This window comes from Lepus europaeus, chromosome 5 (genome assembly GCF_033115175.1).
Source record: "Lepus europaeus isolate LE1 chromosome 5, mLepTim1.pri, whole genome shotgun sequence".
NCBI lineage: Eukaryota > Metazoa > Chordata > Mammalia > Lagomorpha > Leporidae > Lepus > Lepus europaeus.
The window spans coordinates 79,987,442-80,008,989 of record NC_084831.1 but is presented as its reverse complement, the minus strand read 5'-3'; the positions used below and the strand labels follow the sequence as shown (position 1 = coordinate 80,008,989).

Below are 21,548 nucleotides of genomic sequence, written 5' to 3'. Positions count from 1 at the left end.
TATGGTAATTTTCTTTTCCCATGAATATTTTGAAGCATGATCCTGTCTGTAAGGTACTTGAAATAAGTAAGAATTAGAAATGAAGAAATAAGTTTTGTATCTATATAGAAACAATACCCTAGCTATTTTGTTTTCAGTCATAGAGACACTCGCATCTTGAATTTATTTTGCTAATGGACTGAGAACTCAAAAGACTTTCTACAAGAATATCTACCCCTGGAGACCCTGACATCACTGATGGAAACTGAATGGGGATCGCCATAGTGCACGGTCTATATTTGCTTTTCCTCTTCCTTTTCTTCCCCTCCCCCTTCTGTCCGTCTTGTCTCAGCCTCTCCCACCATGTATACAACCCACTTTCTCTTCCCAGCTCCGTTTGTCTGATCAGAGCAACCTCCTGGTTTCAAAAGTAAATTCTCAAATGTTCTTCCTTGCCTGCAGGACAAACATCAACATTTACCTTTATAATCTCGAGACCCAGATTGGGCCTGGGATGTAGCAGGCAGCTGATAAGCATTTGTTGGATGAAATGAATTGCACTGAATACAGTGATGCATCTAAGCATTAGGAGAGCACTTGGCACAACAGACACCACAAGTGTTTATTTCTCAATCGGTGTTTAATCCTCATCCTTGTGGTCATGTAGCTCCAAAGCTCCTACAGTTGGCAATGTCTCATATTTACATAATATGGTACCCTTCAAAAGAAACCAAACAACCTTTAACAATTTTATTAGAGTAATTGCAATTACATGTCTTCTTTAATTGGAACACACCTTAAATCACATCAAAACATTCTCCCATTTGCTGATATAAGTGCTATTTCCTTCTAGCATTCAGAATCATTCATGGATGATTGGAATGATCATTAAACTTCTGAATTTGAACATAGTTTTTATGCTCATGTACCCAGGTGTTTAGAATTTTACTTAATTGTATCACTCACCAAAGGAAATCTAAAATGCATTTTAGGAAATTTTATAATGAAGAGAACTTGGAGTGATTTATTTTTCATATGAAACTCAGCCCGAGCCTAGGGATACCTGCAATTCTCCCACCCACTTCCACAGAATTTTTAAAATGTGAACTCCAGGAATGGTGCTGTTGATGCTAACACTAGGATAAGGAGGAGTAACTTCCAGACTAGGTGTCTCTGGAGGAATAAACAAAGACACTCGTGCAACATTGGATATTTCTGATTTCAGATTGACCTCATCAACAGCCTGAATAGCAATGAAGAGATCTGTGCCGTTTACAAAGGCGATGTTTTCTGGTTTAAACACAAAGACTTCCTGAGAGTTGGCCTCCTTTGGGATGAGACCAGTCGTGTTCACTTCGACAGTCTCGTTGAACTTGTCACTGAAGTCAAGAATACTCGTGCTTATACGAATGATATACTTGTGAGCTAACAAGAAAAAAAAAAAGAGGAAAAGATTGTGATTTGTAATGCTCCAATCTTAAAGAAGCTTTGAAAGTTTATGAGAGATTATATCAACATCCCCAAAAGTTCCAATGAATAAATAAAATTGACGGTCCATATTTACAAGGGCTTTTGTCACACTCTTGTTTGTATGTCCTTACAAGGTGATAGGCATAGAAGTGGCTTGGGCATGACTTAAAGCCTTGATCAGCATAATACCTGCCTGAGATCAGAGGTTGTTTCTTTACCACTTATTACTTTATTATCTGTAGAGGGGCTTTGGTATCACTGCTTCTCAAACCCCAATGTGCATATAAATCACCCAGTGGTCTTACAAAGCAAACTCTGGCTCAGAAGGTCTGGGTTGGGGCCTGAGGTTCCACATTTCTAAAAAGCATCCACGAATGCCCACAGTGCTGTCCATGGGCTATACTTTGAGAGACAAAGGCTGGGAGGATCTGAGGTTTCTCCCAAAAGCCAGCTCTGTTCCATCAATTTCGATTCTCTACTCCCGGTTCTTCCCCAGAAATCACTACTGGAAATGGGACTTCCTAAAGACAGTTGAGCAAAATTCCAGAAAAAAATCCCAAGACCCTGAGGTTTGTCTTTCCTAGCTGAAACTTCTTGTTCCCCAAGGAGCCTAGAATTTTAGATTTTAAATCTCTCTTGTCTAAAAAAGCTTTACTTTCATTTCAGAGGACATTCAAGGTCCTTCCTAACCTCTGCTCCCCATCTGCATCCCTACTCTGCCTCCTTGCCTGCTTCTGCACCTCTGCTTGGGTGGTCCACTCCTTTACAGGCTCCTTGCCCCATTCAGCTTACCTCGCCCATCGTCATAATCATCCCCAGGTGCTGTCCAAGTCAGATTAATGAGATTGTTCCCTTGTACTTTAGCCTTCAGGTCGGTGATTTGACAAGGAGGGAAGAGGTCAGGTATGGTTCCCTTAGGGACATTGGAGGCCACAAATGAACCCCCAGAGCATGTCCTGCTGAAACAGAGTTGCTTGTCTTGAAGATTATTTGTATTAATTTCAGATCTAGGAGGATTCCATTTTATTTCACCTGCATTAAAAAATTAGTCAAAATAGAGTAAACAACACCACCGAATGCCAATGTCGCCCTCTGTTTTCTTACCAGGTTGCAGTTTTCCTGTTTTCCCTTTCCCCTTCATTCTTTCCATGCACAAAATGCATTTTAATTTCATTATTTATTATTTTTTTAAAACATTTATTTTATTTATTTGAAAGGCAGAGTTAGAGAGGGGGTGGGGGAATCTGCCATGGCAGCAATGGCCAGGGCTGGGTCAGGTAAAGCCAGGAGCCAGGAGCTTTTTCCAGGTCTCCCACATAGGTCTAAGGGCCCAAGCACTTGGGCCATCTTCTGCTGCTTTCCCAGGTGCATTTGCAGGGAGCTGGATCGTAAGAGGAGTAGCCAGGTCTCAAACTGGCACTGTAGGCAGCAGCTTAACGCACTATGCCACAGAGCCAGACCCACAAAATGCATTTTAAAGTGCTTCATTGGTGACAAGATCCTATTCAGATTGCATGAGGGGAAAAAGCAAAGATTGAATCACCGTTCTTAATGTTTCAGATAATCCTGGATATTTAGTGAAAAAACCTTTTGGAATTTATTTTCATGACAGTTGTCCTGGGATTGTTTCTTTTTCCATCTTTTTTGCCTACCCCAATTTTACCTTCCCACAAATTCAGTGTAAATACTTCCTCTGTTGTAGAAATCTCTCTAGCTTAGATAATACTTTGGGTTTTATTATCATTCTTATTTATTTGGCCATTAATCAGCTGAGACTTTCAGAATTACCTTGATTGTTCTGTATATTTTTCTTTCCTTTTCTCTGAGTTTGGGTGTTGGCCTATTAGATTGCAACTTCTCATGCAGATTATGGGCTCCAAAATTTTATACTATTTATTAAGTTAAAGATTTATTTATTTATTTGAAAGTCAGAATCACAGAGAGATAGGGAAAGACAGACAGAGAGCTCTCCCATTTGCTGGCTCACTTCCCAAGTGGCTGCAGTAGTCAGGACTGAGCTAGACTGAAATTAGGCACCAGGAGCTTCATCAGGGTATTCCACATGAATGACAGGATTGCAAACACTGGGGCCATCCTCTGCTGCTTTTCCTAGGCTATTAGCAGGCAGTTGGATGAGAAGTAGAGCAGCCAGGACACAAAATGATGCCTAGATGGGACACCGGTGTGGCAGACGGCAGCTTTATCTGCTATGCCACATAATTGGCCCTCCAAATTATATGCTTTTTAAAGACCCCTGATCTCAGTGAGTGAATAAGAACCTTATTCTTGGAACCATCCCAATTTCCTCCACATTCCTGCTGTTATACAAAAGTCATCCTGGGATTCAAAAAGTGTCCTGGCCTGCTACATCTGTGGAGTCTCAGGTTGTTTTTTCAGTAAAAAGATTCTATGACATTGCTCCAAATTTATTTAATCGTAAACTCTACTTCATTAGCCTCAAAATTTTTATCTGTAAAGGAAATTAGTCTAGTCTTGGGCAAAGGTGAAGTGAATGCTTGGAGGCTCCTAGTATTTATTTGATCCACCAATAGGAACCACTGCTCTTGGCAATAAGGCGCATCAACGAACAGAGGCAAGCCTATGCCTTCCCAATGCCAAGCCAGCAATTACCATTATTAGTCTTAGAGGCCAAAGCTTCTCTAGCCTCTGTTTCCCCTGCTGTGAAAGGAGAAATGTACTTAGGTGAGTTAGATATTGTGGTAAGGCTAGACACAGCCATTAAACCAGTCTCCTGCTGTCTTCTTCCCCTAACTCAGAAAGAAGGGAAAATGAGAATAAAATAAACTGTAAAATGTGGAAGGGTTTGGGAAGCTGCAGGGTCTTTTAACAGAGTCTGTGGACCACCTTTGCCAGAGGGGACACCACATGTCTCAGACTCTTCCTTTGCTGAGCACACAGCTAGGAAAAGAGGCCATGGAAAGCTTCTTGGAGGAGCTGTTCTTACCATACTCTGGGACTGCAAAAGGTCAGCCCAGGACACAGTGGAACTGGATGGAAAACAGGTCCTGGAACCCATTAGGACTCAGCCTTGGTGCCAGTTCCTTCTGTCATCAAGGCAAGTGTTTGCAACCAAGGGTGATGTGGGACCATGTGTTTCATGGATGTGGTCTTCCTTCTCCATGAGCTCAGTGTGCTGGCCAGTGTTAGTTTCATCTACTATTCTCCCTGGTCTGAGCAGGAGGGGAGAGGAGGTTAGGGAGACAGTGGGTTTGTGATAAAGGCAATGATGTAAATACCAAACCCCACGTTAATTTTTTTCCTGTGGAAATGTCAATATTAGTGGAGAAATTCATTACAAAATATCTTAATTTGTTTAAAAAATTGGTACATATCTATTGAACACTTACTGTTTGCCAGCAATAGCTTATTAGATATATTTCCCTGTTTAGTCCTTATAGCCATCCTATGAGGTAGTCACCGTTATTATCCCTATTTTACAATGGTGGGCAGTGAAGGACAAAGAGATTTTGTACTTTATTTGGTAGAGGCTGAGATTTGAACCAAGGTTGTCAAAAGCTATTTTCTATATAGTGGTTTTCAGCTGAGGGCCACTTTACCTCCTTCAAGGACAGAGGACAACATCTGTGGACATGAAATTTTTTTAAAAATTTGAGAGGTAAAGACATACACACACTAATACTCACACAGAGAGAGAAAGAGAGAGAGAGAGCGAGAGAGCACTGCCATCTAGTGATTCACTCTCCAGATGCTCACAATGACCAGGACTTGGCTGGGCTGAAGCCAGGGGCTGGGGACTCAATCCAGTTCTCCCACGTGGCTGGTAAGAATCCAACTGCTTGAGCCATTACCTGCTGCCTCCCAGAGTCTGTAAAGGCAGGAAGCTGGAATCATGAGCTGGAGCAGCTTTGAACCCCAGCGCTCTATTGCAGGACACAGGTGTCTTAACCTCTACACTAAAATCTTCCCAAGGGAATATTTTTGGTTGTCATGACTGGCAGCTGCTACTGATATGTGTGCGTAGAGGCCAGCAATGCTGCTAAACATCCTGCAAGGCACAGGGAAGCCCCCACAACACAGTTTTACTCAGCCAGAACATCAGTAGTGCTGTGGTCGAGAAACTGTGATTTGATCCTGCCCAATTCTACCCCAGAGGCTTAATGGTGTTCTCTTAGTCCCAAGTGTTTTGCTCCAGCCAGATGTGTCACTACAGATTACTCACCGTTCTCAATCCAACCAGGAATGTACATGGCTCCGTTCCGCTGGGGTGCTGCTTTCTGTCTGGCCGTGTCAGTTCCTCCCAGAGCCCACACTTTTACACTGTATCTACCATTTGTGTCATAAGCTGTAAAATACCTTGAGTAGACACCGTCATCTTTAGTAGTATCAGCACCTGTACAAGCAAATGAAGGAATTAATGAATATCTTAAAGATAAATGGGCAGTTAAATATTTCCAACTTATGTGCAAGTTAAATGTTTCAATGCAGAGAAGTCCAGCATTATCTCCAAGGGATCTCAAGATGAGCTACGTTAAGGATGAGGTCTATTTCTACTTTTACTCTTCTGGTGTGTGTGGCTTTAAATGTGTACGTGCTGTCTTCCTGAATCGTTTTTCTTTTTGAAGGTAGAGATCTTGTCATGAACTTCTGTTGTGTTCAACATAGCTTAAGGTACCTACTCAATACAGATCTGTTTAGCTAAATTGAATTTTTGTATGTGACTGGGCAGGAAAACATGTGATATGATTATTTGTAAAATTCATGACTGTGCCCCAGGGAAGATTTAGGTAGGAGATTTGCTTAAAGAATTTATTCTGATAAGGTTGCTTGCATCACAGTATGCAGACATGTGCATTCCAAAAAGAAACGTGGAATTCTCTTTCTTCCTATCCTTAAATACAGTAGAAAGTAGATTTTTCACTTTGAGACAAGTTAATATTGAGTGTGCATGACCATAGAAATCATATAGAATTGTGCTCAAAATCGTTTCTGCTGCATTTTAAATATGAAAGCTTGGCGATAGGCATTGTGGTGCAGGGGTTAAGCCACCACTTATGATGCCTGTGGTCCCATATTCAATGCTGCTACTCCACTTATGATCCAGCTGCCTGCTAATGTGCCCAGAGATGCTTCAGATGATGTTCCAAGTGCTTGGACCTCTGCACCCATGTGGAAGAGCCAGAAGAAGCTCCTGGTTCCTGGCTTTTGTCTGGCTCAGCCCTTGCCGTTGTGGCTATTTGGGGAGTGAATTGGCAGATGAAAGATATCTCTGTCTCTCCCCTTCTCTCTGCCTTTCAAATAAATAAATCTTTAAATAAATAAATAGTAAAGCTTCAGTTTCTTCACCTGTAATGTAGGTATAATCATATCTAAAATTTGTGTAGTGAAGATAAAATAAAAATTTTATATATGCCATATCTTCATGTATATATACCTTTGTGTATATATATATATATATATATATATCACTATGTATAGACATATGTATATATGTGTATGCACTTGTATGCAAGAATTCCAAACTTTTATGCACCAAAAATAAATTTATCTTTTAATTTGATTTCCCCATAAACTTTTGAAGAACATTCATGTTCACAGGTGCACACTCGTGTGTATGCCTATCACAGGTATCTATTCAGTTTGCTCCTTCCCCTTTTCAGGGGGTCTGACAACTCCCTAGAGTCTTTGAGATTACTGTGTTTGAACCACTAATGCATCTTGGGCTTTGCAGAAGCTAAAGGTGGGCCCTTCTGCATTTTTCCCCAACATTTTCAAATTTAAGAATTGTGGGGAAGGCAGAGAACCCCCAGTGCTGGGCCTTGCTTCTCACTATACTTACCGGACCATGCCCTCCTGCGATGCTCGGTTTGCTTCTTGGAAAGGGAAAGATAAACGTTCCAGTTTCTTGAGTACTTACCTGCTCCATTGTCGAACAATTCCAAGGTCACAGTTTTTCCACTCACTGATTCAATGAGAGCTGTGACACGGGCTCCGAGAATTGGTGCGGCTCCTTGGCGAATAGACACATAAACTATCATGGGACTGGGGAATTTGCCTGTGTCCTGGTTCATTTTGGAGGTCACGGTAATTGGAGGCAAGGTGGCACTGGATGCGCGGGAGGTGACAGTCAGGGTTAGCGTTTGTGAGCTTGCTTGCAGACTGTATTTCCAAACGCCCACCTGACCAAAACAAATGGAGACATTTCCAGTGACTGTACTGGAGGTGACATAACGTGACCTCAATGTTACCTACAGGAGAAGCCTATCCGATGTAAGCATGTTGTAAACATACCAAAGAAGGTGTGGGTGGCTTTGATGCTATGACATCCAGGGGAATCTTTGGTGTATTTGGATTAATTCAATGGTCCCCATGATCAACAAAATGGCTATGGGAGACACTGAGATCTGAAAGGAGTGTCCATATCATTTGCTCTGATATTTAAGACATGAGTTCCTGGGGTAGTGGAACTACTTTCCATGATCCCAAAGCTTTAAGGACCATTTTGCACCTTGACTGCCAACCAATTTGAAGGTTCTCTTTTTATGCTTGGAAAAAATAGCCCTGATTTTCTTTCTCTGGACTTACTGGCACACTGAGTGATTTTTATCAGATGGAGATTATTTCTCTTCAGTTCAGTACTGATTCCCCTTTTGGAAAATGCCAGCATTTAAAATGCCACAATTATTTATTTAAATTTATTAAATTGTAATAAGGAAAAAAGCTGGCTCCATACCTGGGCAGTGCCGGGGATGTGGAGGTACGCCATTTTGGTGTTTGTGTCCACTGTGAAGCCATTCTGCTTCTTCCCGCTGGGATCCCAGAGAAGAATCTGGGGACGTTGCGTTGTCCAGGTGACAAGAAACAGTGTGTCGTTTCCCACAGTGCTGTCCACAACCACCGTGCCATTCATCCACTCTTTGTTCTGGAGGGTTGACCCCTTACTCTCAAGCTGTTAAGAAAAACAGCTGCTTACTTTCTGGAAAACAAAGCTCCTTTCATGGGGTCTTCCCTGCTCAGTCCCTAACCCCCAGTGCCACCATTAAAAGCCTGTAGCCCTTGGTGTGGTATTTTGGACCTATGATTGACCTAGTTCAAAATCAGCTTTGCAGCCTTAGCACCCACACTTTTCCCCTCCTCCACCCACACAAGGCCACTTCCCCAAATGACCTTCATGAATCCCTGGCCTTTGTCATCCTCCCTGGAAGACTTGACGTTCTTCCTCATTTGTCTAGGTCTTAGTGTTCTCTGATGTCAATCTCCCTGACCCATTGTAAACAAGCCTTCTGTCCTGTGAATACTCATAGGATTTTTGTATCAGACTTCTGACATATAACACATGGTGTTTTTACCCTATAAAAAGCATGAAGCTCATCTCATGTTAGCCTTTAAACCCTTAAGGGGACTGGTTGAGACTGAGTTTTTCCTCACACAGGGAGAGTTTGAATTACAGGCAAGTAACTGCTAGGTCAAGTGTCTTTGTGGTCGAGGCCAAGGCGGATGTGCTGTTAGAAAAGAAGGGACTTGCAGCAGAGCAAGCATTAATGTGGGGAAGGACCAACAAAGCTTGTGGAGAAAATGTGATTTTGAGGCCTAGCTCCTCCACGGTTCTCAGTTGTCCAAAAGTTGGGACCATTAGGAGATGGAGTGGCCTGGTCATGGAGCCAGACTTTCCAGTTTCACAGTAGATCATGGATGATCTTGGTGAAAGTGTCTTAAATCTGAATCCTGTGACAGGTCAGTAAATGACTCTTGCTCATTCCCCATCTCTCTCCCTGTTAGGTTTCTTAAATATAAACATAATGGGCAGAAACTGCCTGGTGGTGAACTTGTCCCTTCATTGGTTGAAATACGTTTCTAAGACACATTCCTCACCTTTCAAATGAGGCCTTGCATTTAATTTTCTAGATTAGAACCAGGATAACCCAAATGGGTATAATTCTTAGATTAAATAAATGCTACATCAGACCAGACATCTTGTTTTGAAATCTCTTATTCTTATGCATTGGAATTTACTTTTATCCAAATTTTCATAATAAAAGTTACAATTGACACTGTTGTGAGTGCCAATTACCTATTGTCTCTAAAAACTCATGTGAATAATCTCTGTAACTACTGGAAAAGGACCTTTTAAAATGCATTTGTCCTTCATCTGGAATGGTCCCAACATTTGAAAGACAATTCAGTTTCCCTGACATTTTAAAAATAGTGGCCTCTGGAGGGATTCTGGTTCCTACCTTGTGGAGAAACGAAGGCCCACGGAGGTGAACTTCTTTACTGGGGTCAGAAGGTTAATGGCGGACCTTGGACCAAGGTCCAGCTGTCTGGACAGACACCATAGACTTTCCCTTGCACAAACTGCTTTCCATTCATAATATGAAACTCTTGGCAAATATCAGGGATGTGAGGTAATGGAAAAATAGAGCAAAGAATCCCTGTACTAGGCTGAGCCTTTGTCCAGAAAATCGAGATTGAGATGATCTAATCTGAAGAAAATTCTGAGCCGATTATTCTCATCTTCCTAGGAGTGCTTCATAACAGATGTTATTATGAAAGACTCTCTGTGCCCATTATTATGTTGCTGGTTTCTCTAAGGAATTTACTTAGCATTACTTCCAAACTTTTGTTTAAGTGAGTAGTGTTGCATTTTAGAAATAATGTCTAATACCAGGCATGACCTTCTATTTTTATTTTGATTCACTATGAGAAGAATGCAGAGCCCAAAACTTTGCACCATTAAATTCTCTGTGGTGGCTGTGACTACACAGAGACATGAAGGGTGAAAGAGGAAAAGCCCCAACCTGGATGGCGTGCTGAGAGGGGGCTCCGTTTCCTGATGAGAGGGCCCCGAAAGCATCGATGAGGCCATTGTTCTGCACTTGATCTGAGGCATATGTCTGTAAACCTCCTGAAATGCAATTATATCATTAGAAATTACGTTCCAGAAAGCCAGCATTTGCAACATTTCAGCAATTGTTAAGACAGCAGAATATGGGGATGGCACTGTGGTGTAGCAGGTAAAGCCTCCGCCTGTGACACTGGCATCCCATATCGGCCCCTGTTCCTGTCTTGGCTGCTCCATTTCCAATCCAACTCCCTGCTAATGCACCTGGGAAAAGCATCAGAAGATGGCCCAAGTGCTTGGGTACTTGCTATCCATGTTGGAGACCTGGAAGAAGCTCTTTTCCTGGCTTCAGCCTGGCCCAGCCCCAGCCATTGCAGCCATTTGGGAAGTGAATCAGTGACTAGATGTTCTCTCTATCTCTTCCTCTCTCTGTAACTCTGCCTTTTGAATAAATTAAACATCTGTTAAAAGGTAGCAGAACATGCAAAATAAATTTGTCATTATATTAATGAAGTATAAATAGATAGACATCAAACATGTGCCCAAATTAACTCAGAAGTTAGCACTATTTTTAAAAATTTAAATTAATTAGTTGGTTTTATTTGAAAGGCAGAGAGAAAGAATTTCAATCAACTGGTTCACTTCCCAAATGCCCATAACAGTCAAAGTTGTTCCAGGATGAAGTCAGGAGCCAGGAACTCAGTCAAGGTCTCCCACATGGGTGGCAGGGATCCAAGTAGTTCAGCCATCATCTGCTGCCTCCCAAGGTACACATTAGCAGGAAGCTGGAATGGAGAGCAGAGGTGGGACTCAAACCTACGCACTCCAATATGGGATGCAGTGTCTCAAGCGGTGGCTTTATCCACTGTGTCAAACTTTCTCCCCAGTATTAAGTTTTATTCCTAGTTAATAATAGCTTCAGCAACATCTCAGTCATCTGGCTACTTCGCTACCTGCAAAGCAGCCACAAATCTCTGACAGGCCAAAATTAATAACATAAAATGTGCATTTTAGAAGTCATTCACTTTTATGTGTAAGAAACAATCAAGCCTTATTCCAAGACTCTTGATTTATTCTTATTTGAGATATAATTCTAACAAACTTAGCTTTCTTATTAATCAGGAAAGATATCTTATGTGGTGATAGTAAGGAATAACATGGGCAAAGAGACAGTTACAGGAAAGTATGTTATATAGTAAAAATAATAAATGTATACAGCAGACCTTGCTGTCTAGAACTATTTAGAATAAGTACATCTAGCACAGGTGATATGAAAGTACTTTTAAGCTGTGGAAATGGGACCTGGCATCGTGTTGCTGTGGGTTAAGCCACTGCCTGCAATGCTGGCTTCCAATATGAGCACTGGTTCAACTCTCGGCTGCTCTGCTTCTGATCCAGCTGTCTGATAATGTGACTGGGAAAGCAGGGGATGATGGCCCAAATGCTTAGGTCCCTGAATTCATGTGGAAAGCCTGGATGAAATTCCAGACTCTTGACTTTGGCCTGGCCCAGCCCTGGCTGTTGAGGCATTTAGGGAGTGAACCAGTGATGGAAGATCTCTATCCGTGTCTTTCACTCTCTCTCTGCAGCTCTGCCTTTCAAATAAATTAATTAATTAACTTTTAAAATATTTTTATATAAAGGCAACAAATTTCATGTATTTCAGATATACAGTTTTGAGAACATAATGATACTTCACACCCTACCCTCCCTCGCTCAAACCCTCCCTCCTCCTTCCTTTCTTATTTTTCTTTTAATTTTTACAATGACATCCTTTCAATGTAGTTTATAATCAAAAACCTAATCCTCCACTAAATAAAGGATTCAACAATTAGTAACTGGAATAACCACTGTTTATCAGGAGTATAGACAGGAGCTACAAACAATAACCAAATCTCAAAATGTAAATTTCACTCATATACTTTGTATTTTTGTACTCTCTATATTAGTTATCACTCATAAAGGAAACGTGATATTTGTCCTTTGAGGGTTTGCTTATTTCACTAAGCATAATGGTCTCCAATTGCATCTATTTTGCTTTGAACGACAAGATTTCATTCTTTTTATGGCTGATTAGTATTCCATCATGTATATATACCATAATTTCTTTATCAGTTGATGGACATCTGGGTTGATTCTGTATCTTAGCTATTGTGAATTGAGCTACTATTAACATAGGGGTACAGATAACTTTTCATATGCTGATTACATTTCCTTTGGGTAAATTCCCAGGAGTGGGATGGCTAGAACATATTGTAGCTATGTTTTCAGATTTCTGAGGATCTCCATATTGTCTTCCATAATGCTTATACTAGCTTACATTCCCACCAATGATGCACTAGGGTACCTTTTCCCCCACATCCTTGATAGTATTTGTTATTTTTTGATTTTTGATGATAGCCATTCTAATTGGGGTGAAACCTCATTGTGGGTTTTTAAATAAATACATTTTTTAAAAAAATAAGCAAACTGTTGAAATTCTATCCAACCTTAAGGAAGGTATTTCAGTAACACCATTGACGTCTCGCCCATACCCCCTTACCTGTGTGATGCATCTTTCCCCACTTTAAGTATTGGCTGCTCGTAGCTTATAGGTGCCCCCTTTTCCAGAGCATTACCTTACCAAAGGGGCCACCCTACCTAGAGTAATAATACCCCTCGCCTTTTCCTCGCCCTGACATCCACAGCCAGTGACTGATGGACACTGTGGCATCAAGTCTGCGATGCATTCATCATGCAGAGCCTCCGTGGGATCAGGCTTCAGCTAGAATCTGACAAAGTCCACATCCACCCTACGCTCCTTCCTCAACCCATTTTGCCCTCCTTCCCGTTCTCCTGAAGCTCTCCTTCTGTCCATCCCATGCACCCAAATCTCTGTCTCAGGCTCTGCTTCTGGGAAACCCAGCCCAGCACAAATAGTATTAGACTCAAACAGTTCTGTCATTTTAACTGTCTCAGAAGGTAATTGCTTAGTGTAATCTTTGGTATTCGCAGTATTGTCTCTAAATTTAAAAACAGAAAGATATCACTTCTTGGCCTTTTGGCTAAGATCAAGTATAAAAACAGAAAGAAAATTGTGCTCACCTACTGTGCTAAAGAAGCCAAGAACAAACAAGGTCTATTTCAACCATCTGTCTGTGTCTGCGAGTCAGGTGCACCACACATTAGCGTGTTATGAAGAAACTGCGTTGTGAGCTACCTTTTCAGTGGCCATTGATATTGTTCACCAGCTTCTGTCTTCCTTCTTAGACCAATCTTCCCTGGGGAAAGTTGAAGGCCCCCTTCTTCGTGCCTCATTACTCTTGCTATTGCTAACACAGAACTCGCAGCTTAGTAGTATGTATTAGAGACTGGTCATCTGTGGGCCCAGGTCTCTTAGCCAGCTGACAACTGGAAGGAAATGGCTCTTGGTTAACCTATTAGATTTTTCTAGTTCTTAAACGATGCCTGGAAAGAGAGCCCCAAGTTCCCATCAGACGGCTGTACTGGTCCCATCATCTCTAGACTGCTCCAGTCCTAGAATCAAGGCCTTAAAATAAATGGGTGGAGTTAGTTCTCAGGGTTACTTGGGTGTCAGGGCATCTGGATGGCCAAGAAGATGACCCTCCCACCAGTTTCCTTTTCTCCTCTCCTAGTACATTGAAGCTCTCGGTCCAGTGGCAGAGGCAGCACAGCACTCTCAACAGGCACTCTCTCACCTGTCATTTTGGACAGCTCCTCTAGTTCCAGAGCTGCGGATGGCCCCAGGGCCACTGTGTGGATGATGGCTCCACTTTGCTTCACTTCGTCAAAGCACACTTTTATGGTGTTGTCCTCCCCATCGGTCAGCAGCACGATCTCAGAGCCATCTGTCGGGTATTTCTTCTTAATCACCTAAGGACAGGAACCATGGGATTCAGGGTGGCCAGGGAGTTTAGAAAAACTGCACTTAGATGGCACAAGAGGGAACAAACCAGAGTCAGAGTAGCTGAGTCTCTATTTTGTGATGATATGATTTTACACTACACCATTCATGGACTTCAACAATCTTCCTTTCTCTCAGCCAGCAGCTTCAGGGAAGGGTGCTGTGGGATTTAGGGCAGGTCTAGGAATCAGACGCTATGAGGCATCAAGGAGATTTTAGTTTCCTTCACCTGATCTCTCCTTGACAGGCTTCCCAAGTGTCCATGATGCCTTCAGAAACCACACTCACTTCATGAGGATTATATTCAGGGGACATATTTTTTATTGGTTTAGATTGGTTTAGATTACCCAGGTGACAATGAGTTATTAAAAATTTTTAATATCCCTTCTGATTAAAGCAAACTAATCTCCAGTCCCTAATTGTCATATGACACCTACATCCCAACTTTCCCTATGACTCAGATGACATTTTTTTAATATGATGTAGAGAGTTTATTCCTTTGGCCTATATTGAAGATGATTATGAATGAAAATTAGATACAAGAATGCTTTATCTATTTAAGAAGACAAAGTTTGCGTTTTTCTCAAAAAGAGTGGCAGAAGGGGCCTGCGTTGTGGCATAAAGGGTTAAACTGCCATCTGCAATGCTGGTATCCCACATGGGCACTGGTTCAAGTACTGGCTGCTCCACTTCCAATCCAGCTCCCTCGATTGCACCTAAGAAAGCATCAGAAAATGGCCCAAGTCCTTGGGCCCCTGCACCACATGAGAGACCAAGATAAAGCTCCTGTCTCCTGGCTTTGGCCTGGTCCATCCTTGGCCATTGTCTATATAGGAAGTGAACCAGCAGAGGGATGAGATTCTCTCTCTCTCTTTCTCTCTCTCTCTCTGACTCTGCCTCTCTGTAACTCTGCCTTTCAAATAAATAAAATAAATCTTCAAACAAAAGTGGCAGGAAAGATCCAAAAATAAAGTAAGTAATCAACCTCAAATCCTATAACTTTCTCTCTCCAGATCAGAATCTCAGAGACGGAAGCCGACTTCATTAGGAAAGGAAAGTTGAGGGCAGAGGAGGCTTCTGCCCCGTTCCCTGCTTGAACTGAGATGAGACTGCCCACCCCCCCATGGAAGTTTCTGATGATATGGGAAGACAGGAGAGCTGTGACTGTCAGCACATGAAGGAGCCCAGAGCCCAGGAGCCTGTCAGTGCTGGTCATGATCTTGGTCTGACCAAGGTGCAGGGGTTGGAGAGGCGGCTGAACTGATCATCAGCAGGTGAGAGAGCACCTAGTCCTGAGGTGAAGGCTGAGCATTGCATAGGTGGCCTGTAGTCAGGTGGGAGACTTGGTGTGCTCAAGGCTCTACCCCAACAGTGACATCCGGAGTGGGGCTGAGGCAGCTGAGGAGGACCAGGGGGCTCTGATCAAGCCAGGGGAACAGGTTCTGTAACCACAGCAGACATCACTACAAGGAGCCCAAGAGAGACCCGACCAGGGTCCTGCAGCAGCCAGCAGCAGCCAGCAGCAGAGACTTGAATAGAGTGCAGGAGCCAAGGCCCTCTGCCCCATTGCCCAGACTCTGGGGGAGGAGGAGCACTCTTCTAAATCTCTATTACATCTCTCACATGCTCTGTCATGCATCTGAATGGAAAATGCTGAGCCCGAAGTTCTGGATCTGGACACCACGTGGCATGAGTCATCTCAGGGTTTTGCATAGTAGGAGTTCAGTACAGCACACCAGGGATTTCCTGGGCTGTTTTCCTCCCTCATTTGCTTCTTTAATCAAAGCTTGAGTGGGTGGCACAGGCAATGGAGCCCAGATGTGTACAGGTGCTGGAGGAGGGCTTTGCTGCTGACTGTGAATGTGATAGAAACTCCTTTAGGAGAACTGAGCTTCAAGGAGGAATATAAGGGCCAGAAGGGCAGGCAGCATTCGAGGAGATGGTCCAACCCAGTGTCTACAGCAAACAGTGTGAGCTGGAAACTACATGTCCCCACTGCCACTCAGGAAGGTGGAACAGCCCCGGTAGCATGTGTCGTGCCAGAAGAGCAGGCAGAGGGCAGAACTGCCAAGATACTTCGAGGTTCTGAGTCCCTAGGCTGACCAGTCTCTTTCAGCCTCCCATTCTTTGTTTTATGTAGTGAGGTGGGCTCTAAACAAATACAGAATGTTGTATATATTCTATGTGTATATAGAATACAGCATTCCATGTTTGTAGCAATTAAGCATCAGGTGTTATTAGTGCATTAAATAACAATTCAATTTACTTATTAGGACCTGTATAAATGATATATGCCCACAGTCTGGGAGGTGAAAAGAGAAGCCCTACCCCTAAAGAAGTTATGCTTGATTGAAACACATGGTTAGAGTCTAAGACAGAAGAGTTTACCAGTCACAGAGGCATTTTTAAAGAAAACAGTCATACGATTCAGAGAGAGAGACTCTGTAGAGTTGGAAGGACCAAGAGAGATGTCAGGATCAGATGGGATAGTGATGACTCTTTGCAGAATGCTGTGACTTGAGGTGAAAAGAAAGGAGGAAGAAGAACTCGCGGTGAGGGTAAACCTGGCAAAAGAGTGGACGCTCTGAAGGACAGGTGATCCAATTTGCTTGAACTCAGGATGCCTGGCAGCCTGGAAAGGTGGGAGGGAGCTTTATCATGAAGGATCTTAAATATTTGATGGAGGAATTTTAAGTTAATTGCACTGAAAAATGAAGACATTTATATCTAAGTAGAGGGACAGTGGGATTGGATGGTCAGATGAGAGCTTTAGATATGACCCCAGGACAATCTTATTTACAGTTTCTAAGTCCTCCTGTTCCATAAATAAACCATTTGCTTTCCCAAAAGGGAGTCCAATTTGCTGAAAAATCTGGAATATTCAGCTGCCTCAAAGTTGAATCATACTCGCAGGGTCTCTTCCCTTTAGAAGATCCTCATGCACCTTTTTTAAAATTTAAAATCTTAGGTTTCGAGATAACATAATTATAATTTACATTATAGTCAAAGACTTAATGGATCAACTAAATAAAGAGCTTGACAATATCTGGATTGAAAGAGTTCCTCAAAGCTGTATTGTAGTTTGTGCATGTACACTTACTTGTGTTACCGTGTGGATAGCGTGACCCTACCAATAAAAATACAAGCTCCAGGACAGGAGGGGTGGTGTCTGTTTGGCCCTCCTGGTATTCTTAGTGCCCAGCAAAGTGCCAGGCAAGCAGAGGGTGCAGTGTGAATATTTGGAATGCAGGTACAAATGCACAGAGGCAGAAAGCACAAATGCATGAACGAATTAGTTAACAAGAGCTTTGGAGACCTGTGTCCTTGCAGCATTTGAACTATTGCTCTGCTCTTGGCTGTCTAATTCAGTGAGCCACTAGGCATGTTGGGAATCACCAGAAATGGAAATTTCTTAAGAAACATAAATTGCAGACGTTGCAAAGTCTGATCGGGATTCATGTCTTACCGAAAATGCCACTCGGAGCCCAGAGCAGATGGATGTCCCTCCCGCGGGCACTGTGGGTAAGCTTTTGGTGAGGGCTTCTCTGTCGGTGCCACTGTTGATCTGTCTGAGTTCACTTCGTACTTGGGCAGCACTGTCAAAGGTCACCATCCCAACCCAGGACCCCTGCTCAATGATCTGCAGCAGGAAAAGCTTGCCTGCTTGATTCAGTCGATTGAGGCGGTTGTCACTCTGAATGGAGAAGGAGGACAAACTCAGAACAGGAGAGAAGGATTTGGAAGTGGCTGACTCAATGCAGAATAAAATGACAGCAAGCTTACTTGAGGTATCATCTTCCTAGGCGAACGTTTCTCATTTATATTTGGCAGCATCTTTAATTTTACGTAAAATTTAAGAGGACTTTGTTTAAACAGCAAAACTTAAAGCCAGATTACATAACCATTAAGATTCATTGCTCTAGTGAGAGTTCTAGATAAGTCCTACATAGGACTCTAGACACTGTATATTGTCAGTGAAGCACAGACAAAGTGAAACTCATGTCACTCATCAGATCTTTGCTCATAGTTAAAAACTAATTTAACTTGGCTCAATCTCTGTGGACACAGCTGAGTTGGGCGTTCCTGCTGGCAATGTGGTTGTAACTGCTCTGACCCTTGGGGGTGTGTTTATTCCCAGTGAGTTCCACGTTGTGGTCCAGATCACACTGCACACATGTCTGCGGCCAGCACCCAAAAGACCGAGCGTCACTGAACGTACCGACATGCTTCCAGACTTATCCAGGACTAAACACACGATTCTTTGTCCAATCTGCAGCAGTGAGAAGGTGGGAGTGGGTGGCTGGGTTGTCATGGGAGTAGTTTTCTTGAAGTCCTCAGAATCGCTGATCACTTCCCACGTACTTCGGAAATTGCATCTTTGGTTTTGCAAGTTTGGAGCTTCATTATTGTGGTTTTGTTCTGTACAGAATTCAACCACCTGAAATTGTCAACAAAATGATATACATTGTGGTAAGCTAAAATCAAAGAATTTGAATGAAATATTTCAAATCTTTATCAAGAGTATTTTAAGTTCCTGTTCTTCTCCCCAGTCTGCCCTGTTAACCCATAACCTTGGCTCAATCCCACAATCACTGTAGAGCGCTCCTGGGGAAAATCATAATTGTAACTCAGATTCCCTGTTTCAAACCATGTCTTTAATATCATTAGATCCTTTTTACTCCTCGGTAATCTCTCTACCTGTTCTGGGGGCTTCCATCCTACTCTCAAAGTGTCCAGGTGAGAGCATCACCTCTCTCTTCCAGCCACCCTTTAGCACCCCTCTCCTGGGAACATCTTTGTTCTCCACCCTTGCACTACCAAGCTTCTCTTCCTTCCCACTTGCTCACCTGGACTCCCAGTTTGAACATTAAGCACCCAACATTCCAGCTCTCTCCAAAATACATTTGGATGCCCCACAGGCTTCTCAAACTCAACGTGTTTGTAATTGAACTCTTGGTCTTTCTCCAGCTCTGCTCCACTTCCTCCTAAGTATTTCCCAACTTGATGTTGCCTCTATGTGTCCAGTCAATCAAACAGGAAACAGAGTTTTCCTACGTTTTTTGCCTTGCAAACTAACCAAAAGCATGCATTCTACTGCCTCTCCCTCCCCCCACCCATCACTTCTGCTTCTCTCTGTCACTCTGCCTTTCAAATAAATAAATTTTTTTTAAAAATAAAAGTAACAAAGCAGTGGGGGCAGGCATTCGGTGCATCAGTTAACATACCCTTGGGGTACCTTGATTCCAGTCCTGCCCCTGCTTCTGATTCCAGCTTCCTGCTAGTGTGCACCATGGGAGGCAGTAGGTGATGGCTCAAATACTTGGGCCCCTGTCATCCATTTGGGAGATTTGGATTGAGTTTTGGACTCTGGCTTCAGCCTGGCTCAACCCTGACTATTGTGGGCATTTGGGGAGTGAACCAACAGATGCAAGATCTCTCTATGTCTATCTCTGCCTCTCTCTAGGTCTCTGTGCCTTTCAAATGAAATGAAAAAAAAAAATTAAAAGTACCAATGTATTTAAAAATTTTTTAAAGCTGTTAAAACTTTGTACAAACTTTTAAGGGCACCAATACTCTTACAAAGACAGAAAATCTGTTAGCAACCAAAGGCAAATATGCAGGCTGAAAGATCTGTCAAGTAAGAACTTTTGGCCTTGTTTTTAATAGCTAATTAAAAGAATTGCCTATTATTTCTGGACAAATTTCTTACTTAACTAAGAATTTGCAAGCTTGTATGCCTGTAAGGGCAGTTGAAATAATTCTAAGCACATAAACTAAAAGATAGCAGGGGAGGGATGATGGAGAAGGAAGAATGGACATAGAAAGGGGTAGAGAGAGGATCTTATTCCCGATTTTGAACTCCAAGCTCATCTGAAAGCTGGGAGCTGGTGCTTTTTCCCTTAAAACTGATGGTTTCTTTAGATTTTCCACTAAAATTTGGTCCTTCCTAGGAGCCCCTGAGGGAAAAAACCTTACCAAATGTCTTTCAGGGGAAGACAACATGAAGGTACTTACTGAATTGATGCTTTGTGCAAACATTATGGATGCCCTCTCCTTCTGCTGCTTGTTGGGTATGAACACACATCCTTCTTCATACAGCCCTGTTTGGGGGTTGAATTGGCACAGCTTTTGGATACAGCTGCCTCCTTGGCATTTATTCACCATATTTTTACCAGTGATAGCTGCTGAGCATCTGAAAACATATGAAGGCTAGATGTCTACAACATGGGATAGTTTCTTTTTTAAAAAATACTTATTTAGTTTTTTCAACGTTTATTTAATAAATATAAATTTCTAAAGTACAACTTTTGAATTATAGCAGCTTTTCCCCTCAAAACCTCCCTCCCACCACAACCATCCCATCTCCCACTCCCTCTCCCATCCCATTCTTCAAGATTCATTTTCAATTGTCTTTATATACAGAAGATCAACTTAGTATATACTAAGTAAAGATTTCAACAGACTGCACCCACCATCATGGGATAATTTCAAAGTGTGAGGCTCCATGTCCGGTCTCTCAGATCTCCTCATCTATGATTCCCTTCCACAGCCCAAGAAAACAAACATGTTGGCCTGCAGCCTCAAAATATTGAATTTTCATCATTCATTTCTGTGTGTCAGCAAGTCTCTGCAGGGCTCCCAAAACAGCATTAGAATTTGTTTCTATGTGGCTGAAAGCTACATCTGGCTTAGGCCTTCCGTTTGCATTATTAATAAGGATCAGAGTCCTTAGGCACCTCCTAATCCCTGGAAAATCAGGGGTTCTCTTTTGTTTCCCCAAACACTTGCTGACATTTCTGTTTGCTTGTTTACTTTCTAATTAGTCTGCTTCCTATGGTTTTTGCATAGTTCTTATATATTCACAGTTATTTAGAATTTTTATGTTATATGCTAATAAGTTTTGCTGCTATTATAGATGGAATGCTTTCCCCATATCTTTTTTTAGCAATATTTCTGAGTATTTCAATATTGTAGGAGCAGTATAGAAAATTTGAAAAATAGCAAAAAGTATAAAAAAGAAAAGATAAAACCATGTCTCACTATGAGAAATAAATCACTATTAACATATTGAAGTATTTTCTCTTTTTCCTATATATCAGTGTATTTCATATATAGCTTTATTTTCTGCTTTTTTTTTATTTTTATTTTTTGACAGGCAGAGTGGACAGTGAGAGAGAGAGACAGAGAGAAAGGTCTTCCTTTTGCCGTTGGTTCACCCTCCAATGGCCGCCACGGCCGGCTCACTGCAGCCGGCGCATCATGCTGATCCGAAGCCAGGAGCCAGGTGCTTCTCCTGGTCTCCCATGGGGTGCAGGGCCCAAGCACTTGGGCCATCCTTCACTGCACTTCCTGGCCACAGCAGAGAGCTGGATT

General features: G+C 42.3%; 1 protein-coding gene across 1 annotated transcript in view; it reads right to left on the bottom strand.

The window, feature by feature from the left end:
- Nucleotides 1-767: 767 nt before the first annotated feature.
- The window catches only part of CLCA1 (chloride channel accessory 1), a 32,416-nt gene continuing 11,635 nt past the window's right edge, over nt 768-21,548 (bottom strand). The window contains exons 5-14 of the mRNA XM_062193427.1: nt 20,190-20,367; nt 18,394-18,612; nt 17,641-17,868; nt 13,969-14,143; nt 10,227-10,333; nt 8,162-8,377; nt 7,346-7,607; nt 5,651-5,821; nt 2,242-2,481; nt 768-1,404 (exon numbers count right to left, since the gene is read on the bottom strand). Of these exons, the coding sequence (XP_062049411.1) occupies nt 1,022-1,404; nt 2,242-2,481; nt 5,651-5,821; nt 7,346-7,607; nt 8,162-8,377; nt 10,227-10,333; nt 13,969-14,143; nt 17,641-17,868; nt 18,394-18,612; nt 20,190-20,367 (2,179 nt within the window). The 3' untranslated portion in view covers nt 768-1,021. The remainder of the gene's footprint in view (nt 1,405-2,241; nt 2,482-5,650; nt 5,822-7,345; nt 7,608-8,161; nt 8,378-10,226; nt 10,334-13,968; nt 14,144-17,640; nt 17,869-18,393; nt 18,613-20,189; nt 20,368-21,548) is intronic.